This window comes from Brassica napus, chromosome A2 (assembly GCF_020379485.1).
Source record: "Brassica napus cultivar Da-Ae chromosome A2, Da-Ae, whole genome shotgun sequence".
Classification (NCBI taxonomy): domain Eukaryota; kingdom Viridiplantae; phylum Streptophyta; class Magnoliopsida; order Brassicales; family Brassicaceae; genus Brassica; species Brassica napus.
The window spans coordinates 10886825-10898185 of NC_063435.1; the positions used below are offsets into that span (position 1 = coordinate 10886825).

Consider the following 11361-nt stretch of genomic DNA (forward strand, 5'->3'; position numbering starts at 1 on the left):
CTTCTTAAGAATCAATACAACCTCTAAAATGAAAAGACACAACTTTAATATTTTGATAACCTTTTAAGAATCAATACAACCTTAAAAATAAAAAAAAATACAAAATATGAAAAACGTTATCATTATGAAAATACATATCCTTAAATATTTTAATAATCTCTTAAAAATTAATGAAACCTCTCTAAGATGAAAAGACACAACGTTTTAATATTTTAATAATCGCTTAAGAATCAATAAAACCTCTAAAATGAAAGACATAACTTATCAATATTTTGATAATCTATTAAAAATCAAAGCAATTTCAAATATGAAAATGGACAAAATATGAAACAATGCAACCTCTAAAATAGAAATAGACCTTTCAATATTTTGATAACCTTTTACAAATCAGTACAACCTCTAAAATAAAAAGACACAATCTTTCAATATTTTTATAACCTTTTAAGCTTTTTAAGAATCAATGGAGCCTCTATATATAATAACAAAGCTATTTATCTAAACTGTAATGTCAGCATTTTTATAGGAAAATAAAAGCTAAATCTAACGGTGGAGTTTATTCTTTACCTTTAATCTAATGGTTTGATATTAAGATCTTGAGTATGACATCATAGTTTCACTTAGCAAAAGATAATCTTTGAAGAGTTATATCTTTTCAAAAACTTAACCATTGAACTTTTTCATTAAATCTTTTCATAACAGAAAATTGTATATTTTCATAAGTTTAACCATTAATTTTTTTTATAGTAAATTTTTTTTAAAAACTCATTCACTTAAGCCAAAAAAACATGTTCATTTATTGAGAATTTGTATTTTTCAGAAATTAATTACTGAACCTTTTCACTGACCCTTTCATGATAAAACGTAATATATTTTCAGAAAATTAACTATTGAACTTTTTCATAATAAGTTAACAAATTTATCTAACATCCACTTAAAAACTCTTTTTGTACTTGACACTTCTGGGCATCCTAAATTGTGACCTTTCACAAACAATTTACTTAATAACTGTTTCTACAAGAAAAGTCTGTTTCTATAATTCTAGAATTTAGTATGCAACCTTTCATGCATACACAAATAATATTATTGAACATATTAACCAAAAGGTGCAACTATTCATAATTTTTTATTCTTCGTGACTCTACAGCATCTTTAACGATTTTTTCTAATTATTGTTTTATTGGTTTTACCACAATAAAAGAAATTCATCCGTATTATCACTACCGTTGAAAAATCTATTTAGGTGAATCAATATACAAACTCTCATAATGCAGAAAGTCTACATTATTGTTTTTATGCACTTGAGTTGGTATTCTTTTCAACTTTAACCAAACAAATGCTAACTCTTAGTGCCCTTTTCAAGCTTGTTAATGAATTTCCTTCAAACCGACTAACAAAACATGTATGTACTTTAGTTTAAAAAAACATGTACGTACCTCTTGAATATTTTGTGTCTACCATTTTATTATTAGTTTGATCAGTGAAAATTTTATTTTGAGAAATACATGGCAGAAACTATTTATAGATTTTAAAAATCCATTTGAATAGTCACAACTTTTTAATTTCAATAGTCACAACTTTTCAATTTGAATAGTCACAACTTTTCAATTTGAATAGTCACAACTCTTCAAATTGAATAGTCACATTCTTCCAATTTAAAGGTAGTTATTTTGAAAAGATACTTATAAGAATAGTTACAACTTTTCACTTTTGAAAAGGTACTTATATGAATAATTACAACTTATCAACTTAACCCATTACACTAACATATACATATCTCATAAAACAAAGAATTATACAAAGACATTTTTGAGTATTTACATCATAAGAAAAAAGCAAAACTATTTAGACAATTTTTAGAAAAGACACAACCTTCCAACATTAAACTTTTAGAAAAGATATAACCCCTTAAACATCTTTTAGAAAAGACACAACTTTTCAACATAAGTGAGATTCACAACCTTTGGAATTAATTGGGATTGCTATTATTAGTAGATATATAATACATTTTTAATATTGACATCTGTTAAAAAATATTTTATACTCATATTTTTTTTGATCATTTGTATTTCTTTATAAAAAAAAAATTAAATCACTGATAACAATAAAACATTTGTGGGATGTTGAATAGTTTTAATAATTTATAATTTAAAAAAAATCAATGCAAAGTTTAAAATCTAAATATTAAGTTGTCAATATTTGTTCAAAATGTTTATCAAAAAAATTCAAAGCAAATTTCGAAACTAAAATAACTATGTATTTTATATGGTATATAATTTATTTTAAAAAAATACTAATATATATATATTATATATACATATATATATTATATTCATTAAATGAGATTTCCTACATAATTTCGTAATCATTTTTATCTTGTTATAACAAAAATTTTAAACCATGGATCACAAAAATTTCAATGCTAGATTTTTAACAGTTTTAGTCATTTATAGTCGTTTTTAAAAATTCAAAATATAACATGTACGAAAATATCTAAATTTTTATTATATAGTTAATCTGGTTGTTTAATTTATTTTAATAAGTTAAAATTTTAAAAAGTGATAGAGAATAGACTATTTTTTATCAAATCTTTATTATTCAAAATCATTAATTGTCATATATACTTTAGCTACTTTAGGTAATTCCATGATTTTTATTTTAGGTAATTCCGTAATTTTTATTTAAGGAAACAATTAAGAGCATTAATTATTAATTTATGGTTAATTTAATAAAAAAAACTTATTATATATTTATATGGACCAACATATTTTTCTAAGGATTCTAAGAATGATTGTCGTGATAACACGTGGCTATAAAAATATGTTGTAATGCTTCTCTTTTAATATATAAGAGATTTTAAATGCAAAATTAATCCCTATTTACTTTTTTTAAATGCAAAATTAACCATAAAGTCAAGAGAAGAATTATTGTTATTACGCCATTATTATTATTTTTATTTTTTTATATAAAATGTTCAACCAAAAGAAAACAAGATAAGACAAAATTTTAAAAGTTTCAGCACTTTCCTCTTTATTAAAAAAAGATCTATAAATACGATTTTCATGTCGTCTTCAGTTGCTGAACCTGCCGGGACGATGAAGAAAAGCTACCGTTGTCAGAAATTTCAGGTAAGATTCGTCGTGTGTCGTTAAGGTTAAATATTGGTTCTGAACAAAAAAAAGTGTTGGATGATTTGATAACACAGAGACTATGGGCAAAGCTGGTGATGAGGAAGTGGTTGAACAGAAGTGCTAGTGAGCCTGACTATGGTGCCGATACTGAAGACGAATCCGAAAACGTCGACGTTGGACTTGAAAACTATTACTCCAGCTCCGATGAAGGTTCTTGTTTCTTCTTTCTTGCTCTCTCTCAGGAGTCACCGGTTCATCTTTTCCGGTTACCTAAGCCGTTTAAATCGGTTTAACAGATGGTGAAATATCTAGCACGCGAAGAAGTGAATCTACTCAATCAAGGGTATGTGAAAACGGGGAGGATGCCATGGCCGCCGCAGCTGCCGCGGAGTTTATTAACAATGGTAGAGTCATTTGCATATGTAGTTTTTAGATGCATATTTTATGAATAAATCTTTTAAGTATGATTAAAAAAAAAAATCAGATGCTCCAATGAAGTTAAGGAGAAGAAACTCGGAAACATTTAGAGCACAGTATATTAACAACAAAGAAATAAGGTACAGTTTCTGATGTTTCTTTAGATTTATTTGTATTTTTGTTGTATATTTATTTTTATTATAGTAGTACTATATATAAGTTATAGTCTACTCTTTCTTTTGTTTTTTTGGAACAAATAGTCTACTCTTTTTTTTGTTTCAATCTTGCTGGGTGAAATGGAGACATAACACATAACATGTCGGAATTGAAGTAACGAAAACTTGTTGTTGTACAGAGTATGTGTTGGTACGTGGAGCGTAGGAGGAACATCACCACCTTCTGATCTTGACATCGATGACTGGATCGAAATTAATTCTCCTGCTGATATTTACGTCATTGGGTAAGCAATTTTATTTTCACAATATGCTCATGTTTCTTATAATGGAATTATTGTTTCATTCATGTTATTTATTTTTATTTTTTTATTTGTTTGGTATGAAGTTTACAAGAGGTTGTACCTTTGAATGCTGGAAACATACTTGGAGGGGAAGATAATCGACCGGTGGCGAAATGGGAAGAAGTAATCAGAGAAGCATTGAACAGAGTCAGACCAAAACACTCGGCGGTTAAAAGTTACAGTGATCCACCATCTCCAGGGAGATTCAAACCATTTGAGGAAACACACGATGTTATAGAGGAAGAAGTAGGGTACGAGAATGATAGTGACTCTGGCGTTGAGATTCACCCTATTGACGAGGAGGATGTAGAAGAAGAAGAAGATAGCGAGTTAAAACATGACGGTGGAGTTATCAGCGAAGTCAACACACTCGTTGACCTGAAGTCCGGTTTGCCGGTTGTTGAGATCAACAGGCAGTTCTCTTCTCAGCTAGACAGACAAGTCTATTTACGTTCTAATAGCTTTGAGAAGAGGAGGAACCATGATGATTCCTCTAAAACCGGTATGAAAACGCTAAACCGGATGCTGAGTGGGCAAGAAAGGATCGGTTTAAGTTGGCCTGAACCGCCTTTGAACATGTTAGGACCATCAAGCGTTCTCGATAGACAGCCGTCCATTAAGACATATACCTCCTTACAGACATTAAAGTCTTTCAAGGCTTACAATTCGTTTAAGTCTGTAGCTGGACACTGCACTGGGATTCCGCCGGAGGTAGTGGCTCTAGCGTCCATGGACCTGAAGTCGCTAATGGAGAGGAAACGAAGACCGGCTTATGTGAGGCTAGTGAGTAAGAAAATGGTTGGGATCCTTTTGACCATTTGGGTTAAACGAAGCATGCGAAAACACATTCAAAACGTAAGAGTCTCTACTGTTGGAGTTGGCATCATGGGATATATTGGTAACAAGGTATGTAAAATATTACATATATTATGTTACATTGTTTCAAAATCTTATAAAGTGATTTTGTGTGGTATGCAGGGAGCTGTGTCTGTGAGTATGTCGATAAACCAGACGTTCTTCTGTTTCATATGCACTCATTTGACGGCAGGAGAAAGAGAAGTTGATCAGATCAAGAGGAACTCCGATGTTCATGAAATACATAAAAGAACAGTCTTTCACTCTGTCTCAGCACTTGGACTTCCTAAGCATATCTACGACCACGAGTCTGTCTTTTTTTTTTTCTTTTTTTTCTCTCTTTTGCTAACTTTCTTACATAAGTTTCTATAACTTTACTCTGTTTTGACCTCGTTGCAGAAGAATAATCTGGTTAGGCGATCTTAACTATCGGCTTAATTTATCGTATGAGAAAACCAGAGACCTCATCTCCAAGAAAGAATGGTCCAAGTTACTTGAATATGATCAGGTAATAATAAACGTTTTTTAACTGTTACAAGTTGGATCCAGGATAGGTCTTGAAAACTATAAGGAGTGAAACCATTATGAACTGAAAACTAAATGATCAAAGACATGTTTTTCATAATCAATTTAACAGTCAAATAATATTATACATATTAGCCACTTAAATGTTAGAAGCGGCTACCAATGTTTTATCTCGCTATATCCAAGGCCAACTCTGTTTAGATTTGCAAATATGATATTTAGAAAACTATTAAGCCTCTAGTAATCAACTTGACACATTTTTACCAATGAACATATGTTGCAGCTGGTAAAGGAATACAAGAAAGGTCGAGCATTTGACGGATGGTCAGAAGGAACCCTACAATTTGCACCTACCTATAAGTACCAAGCAAATTCAGAGGAGTACACTGGGGCCAATGGAAAGGCAACACTGAGAAAACCAGCTTGGTGTGACAGAATACTATCTTATGGTAAAGGGATGAGGTTGGTTCATTACCACCGAACCGAGCATAAATTCTCAGATCATCGTCCGGTTACAGCAACATACATGGCTGAAGTCGAGGTGTTTTCCACGAGAAAGCTTCAGCGAATGTTGACATTTACGGATGCTGAGATAGAAGACGAGTCACTTGTGGCCGTAGTCGTTTAAAACAAGAATAAATAAAGAAGAAACCTAAAATTGGGTGTTTGTCTTACATGTGAAGTATTGACGACATAGTTTAGCAGTGTAATATTCATTGTTCGGATGCGTTTTAATCTGATGTATGCCATTTTATATAACAAGCTTACTATGATGGTAACTATCTCATCTGTTCTTCTTTGAAGCCGATAAAGGCATGAATCCCTATTATATCTTTAGCTTCATGCTTAAACTTTTAAATTTCATTTGTCAACGCAATTTTTAATCTATACTATTAAATCAGGATCCTATTGTCATAATTATCTTAGAAGCATGTTTCCTTCACTAACATTGCATGTTTCATTAAAGGCAATTAAGTAATATTAATAACAAATCTATATTGGGTTATTATTTTTGGATCCAACCCAAATCAAATATCTTTTGGGCCATTTGGGCCTATTAAAAAATCAGATTCAATTCTCACTTTTTTTTTTCCTTTGGACCATTGAGTCCAAGTTCAAATAATTTTTTTTCAACTATTCTTAATTATTATTTTTTTCTATTCTTAATATAATTTAAAAAATAATTGAATTATTTTTTTGAAAAGTATAAATCTTTATTAAAAGTATATAATTTTTTAATTAAAATATTAACCCCATAATAAAATTAATTTATCAGAGTTATACCAACTTAATTCATTAAAAAATAAAGTTTATTTTTTTAACATAAATAGTCATTTAAAATGAAATCGATAAATAAAGATAAAAATTTTAAGTCTTTTGTAAAATAAAATACAAATATAGGAAAATATGACATTTACTAAATATTTGTTAACTGAAAAAATAATAATAATAAACCCGCGCTTTGAAAGCGCGGATCAAAATCTAGTTATCTTTTAGAAAAACAATCAAACACTAAATCAAGACATTTCAGTTCTCTAGACGAGATAGGAACACACCAAACTTCTGGTAGTAAGAGATGAGATGTAACACCAAAACACATGATAGTACAACTCTTTCTGCACTTGTATGATATTATATCAAATGTTTACTGGGCAACAACTACACGAGGAATGGGCTCAAAGGGGTTCGAACTCTGGTTTTTGCTTATTAGAGTAAAAGAGTTAATCATACTGTTATTGATCTCCTAGAGGATTGTCTTTGCTTCCACAGGTTAGATCTCACTCTTCTTTGCAACAAAAAGAAGAGGAAAGCTACAACCACCACAAGCGCAAACGTGATTCCGTTATTAGTCTCCGTGAAAAAGCGCGTTAGAAGTAACGGCTGACCGTAGCTACAGTCACAGCTGCTTCTCAGAAGTTTGCCTCCATAACTTGCTTCTGGGATGAGAATGAAATCAGCGGTGACAGCGTTTTCGCCTAACCAAACAGTTGTTGTCTTCGGTTTATATCCAGGAGAGGACGCTGTGACTGCAAATCAGCAGATTGAAACTCAAAATGATGCAAAAGTATTCAACAATAACAACATAATCACACATATTTTGTAAGCTGAATGTGAGGAGAGAACATCAGACCTTCATATATTTTTCCAGGTTCAAGCAACCGGTGGTAGTCTGCGTAGGCTTGATGGGCTTTAACCTGGAGAGGACAAGGATTAGGACGAGTACTGAAGAACTAACAATATTCATAAAACAATGTTAATATGAGTATTACCGTATAGTTGATTCCCTTGACCACAACAAGCCCAGGCAGCGGCTTCCCCTGGTCTAATGAAAAGATCCGACCATGAACTCCTGTCTAATGTAGAGAGAGGAGGGGGGTCTTAATAAAAGACAGAAAAATACAAAAGGATGCACGCAAAGGCACTTTATATTATAAAGTCATATAAGAATTCCGATGCAATTTATACCTTATTTAATAAATAAGCTTAATATTAGTTACAAAATGCATTGATCATTAAAAAATTAATTAGCAAAAATACTATTGGTTAAATAATATAACTAATATGAATATAAATGCATTTCAACCATTTTTAATGTGTGACATTTTTAGCAAAACGGAAAGGAGAGTATATTAATGATATAACAAGATTAAAACTTTGGGTTCTGAAAAACAATGATTAAAACGGTGCATACCTTCACTAAGCTAGCAACAAGATTCAGCATGCTCTTTCTGTTGTACTCCCAAATCGTGGGAAGCTGAAAAAGAGATACGAACTCTGTCAGCTAACTGCTTAGTAGAATAGAATCCAAGGAGAAACAGGTTAACGCATATGAATATAAGACTTAGAGACCTCTGAGGCACGAGGCCACTTGTTGTCACTTATTTCCAGAGTCAACTCAAAGCATCCTCCATGTATGTAATTCCAGTCCTGCATCCCACCATATATTGGGTACCTGCAGAGCGTTTTTGCTTAAAGCACTAATCGGATTTGTTGGAGAAGACAGAGGAAGTGGATCAGATGTTGATACCAGGATGCTCCATTTGTGATTCCATCCTCAAACTCTATGCTGAAAGACATGTTACGGTGAGATTTGCTGTATAGACTCGCCAAGAACCGGAATGTCTGATCATCAGGACACCCATAATAGTATTTCCTGTAAGAAACAGCTACATGGTTATTGCATTGCACAAGGGACCACACAATTATATAAAAAAAAAAATCATTTTGAAGAGAAGCAAACTACCTCTTATCCTCCGTACCATCCCATGGAAAATTTGCGACCAGTGCGCCCTGTAACAAACCAAGGTATTCACAAGCAACAGTCATTACAACTTGTTGTGGAATTAAACCCTTCGGAGAATCTTTAAAGTAAGCTTCTAAATCTAGAAACTTACCCCATGCAAAGTAGCTGACGCTGTGAATCGTATCTCTCTCAGCCAATTCATAATTGCCGTAGTTTCAGGTTGCCTCAAACTCAAGTCCTCGTTTATGAGAAAGAACTGAGACATTAGGTATGTGTTAAAGCACCCAAACGTGACTAATGACTATTTGAACAACCAAAACCAATAAAATTAAACTAGACAGCATTCATGATTACTCCGAGCATGGTACTTATGAAAGTGAAAAGCACCAATAGACAAGTCACCTGGTCAGGGAAGTCGCGATTTAGATCAACATTGTTTGCATTGTTACGTCTCCTGACTGAAAAGCCATCTGGATTCAGTGATGGCAGTATATGTAGGTGAACGTTTTCTACAATCAACTTAGCCTGCATACCAAAATATAGATAATATCAGTGTAGGCCTAGAACATTTTTTTTCACAAATCCAGAACAAAAGAAGCAGAAAGATCAATTACCAACGGATCTTTCTCATAGTTATCACAAATCCAGTTTGCAAGACGTAATAAGAGCTCACGCCCTACAGGTTCGTCTCCATGCACATTCCCAATGTACTGCATGAACAAATTATTCAACTAATTAGGCTTTCATCAGCAGGAATCATAACTGATAATCACAGAGAGATATTTAACCTTGAATGCAGGTTCAGCCTCAATCTCTCCAGGCCTGTCTGATATCTCTATGACCCACTATAAAAGGCAAAACAAGGCAACAGTGAGATTAAGACACGCACTTTGTAAAAAACAATAAGATTCAGTTTTGATAAAGGTAAGAAAAGTGGATTACCAAAGGAAACCCATTGACACTCTTCCCGATGCTGAAAGGACGTTCCAGAAAACCCTCAAAGAGAGAAATAAAGAACCACAAATCAACAACACCATATTACTAAATCAAGAACATCAGCCAAGTGATCAATTTACCTGTATAATCTGGAGATCTTGCTGCATCTCTTGGTGAAATCTTTCATTGCTTTCTCAAGATCAGCATTCGTCATGTACCCTCGAGTCAGTTCCACACTTTATGCAATAAAAAAAACATAGCTATCAGTAACACAAGACACTAAGAACATCACAGTAACACCCAAACAACATTACCTCGGTCGCTTTTCTTCTTGCGCAAATAAGTGCCTCGCAGTACCATGAAAACTAGCATTTCCATCACCTAATAAAATATTAATACACAAAACAAAAAAAATCAAGATTAACTAAAAAGCAGCAGTTATGCATAAACCTTAACTAATGTCTGAACCGTTACATGTCATATCTGACATTATGCCAATTCAAACCAAGCGCAATCAATGAAGGAAATAATCAATCTGCGAGACGTAAAGTATATATTTTTACGGCGGACCTGGCTGGATGTAGTCGGAGTGGCCGCCTCTAGCGGCGATCTTCGGAAGGAAAACGCAGATCGCCGTGAAAAAGAGGAGACTTTGAACGAATCTGAGCTTGATCATAGCTATAAAAGAGCAGATCACACTCTCTATCTCAGTTCCTTGCTGTTTGATTCGTAGTTAAAGCAGTATCGGGTTCTCGGGGCTCCACCATTGATGGGTATATGAAGAGAGAACAGTGAGGGAGGGAAGAACCGAAGAAGGAGGTGGTGGGTGGGCATTAAACAGTTGACCCTGAAGATCGAAGCAAAGGTACGACAGTTTGGGCTTTGAGTATGTGGGTTACTATATCTTAATGGGCCCAGTTATTTTCAATATTTATTTTCATATACAATTTATTTTTTCTAAGAATGCTAATAATGATATTAGCATGAGTGTGTATACAATTCATATACAATTTACACAAGTCATGTATTACATGACTAAGAAATGAGCAGACCAAAATGTTAATTCACTGATTAGTACACTTAAACAAGACATGTATTTACCATCTGAAAAAATAGGTGATGAACTGATAAGTTTCTTGGGCTTCCAACTTAAAATCAATTGGCAATTAGCGGATTGGCTCAAGTCCCTTATATATTACCCAAGTTTTTTTCATATTTCCGATGTGAGATATTCTCTCCAATATGGACTCATGATCATACGTTGAGAATTGGATTCCACTAATCTTACTTTCGTGCTCCAATACTCTATTCAAAGGCTGTGTGAGATATTTGTTGTGAATGACCCGATGCATTATGCATTGTGTGAGGTATTCTATTCATGCACTCCAAATGTTCATGCTGGAAGCTTTATGCTTAATTAGAGCCAAATATTTGTTACCAGATATTCAATTCCCCGTCTAATATGATATTGTTGCTTTGGATCTAATTCTTTACAGATTTGTTCTAAGATCAGTTAATTTCCCAAAATGTCTTATAGTAGGATTGAATCATATATAACATTTTTTTTTTTTATGTCTAATATCCGATGTAAGATTTGGATTGTAAATTTATTCTAACAATCCTCTCTTCAAACCAAACCAAAGATCACGTAACCTTTACCAATTTGTTGTGACGGACCAAATGCACTCCTTGGCCATATGCTATACTAGAGCTAGGTTGGATGTCTATGTTGGAGACCA

General features: G+C 32.9%; 2 protein-coding genes across 3 annotated transcripts; one reads left to right on the top strand and one right to left on the bottom strand.

Annotated features, from left to right (window-relative positions):
- Window positions 1-2927: 2927 nt before the first annotated feature.
- LOC106413937 (type IV inositol polyphosphate 5-phosphatase 3-like) lies at window positions 2928-6279 on the top strand. The gene is made up of 9 exons (XM_013854663.3): window positions 2928-3125; window positions 3203-3338; window positions 3425-3532; window positions 3613-3685; window positions 3901-4005; window positions 4107-4968; window positions 5041-5225; window positions 5317-5425; window positions 5726-6279. Exons 1-9 carry the CDS (start codon window positions 3060-3062, stop codon window positions 6068-6070), a joined length of 1989 nt encoding a protein of 662 aa, XP_013710117.3. The 5' UTR covers window positions 2928-3059; the 3' UTR covers window positions 6071-6279.
- A 747-nt stretch (window positions 6280-7026) lies between these two features.
- Window positions 7027-10462, bottom strand: LOC106411731 (carboxypeptidase SOL1). Of its 2 annotated transcripts, none has more exons than XM_013852543.3 (15): window positions 10193-10462; window positions 9937-10003; window positions 9764-9858; window positions 9629-9684; window positions 9475-9531; window positions 9301-9396; window positions 9089-9211; window positions 8838-8942; window positions 8687-8733; window positions 8471-8596; window positions 8293-8395; window positions 8135-8197; window positions 7713-7796; window positions 7574-7637; window positions 7027-7469 (listed from the first exon to the last, which is right to left on the bottom strand). In XM_013852543.3, exons 1-15 carry the CDS (start codon window positions 10296-10298, stop codon window positions 7168-7170), a joined length of 1494 nt encoding a protein of 497 aa, XP_013707997.2. In that variant the 5' UTR covers window positions 10299-10462; the 3' UTR covers window positions 7027-7167. The 2 variants fall into 2 exon arrangements, with proteins under 2 accessions (XP_013707997.2, XP_013707996.2); XM_013852542.3 differs by having other exon boundaries at window positions 9629-9659; window positions 9763-9858; window positions 10193-10461.
- Between the last annotated feature and the right edge of the window lie 899 nt (window positions 10463-11361).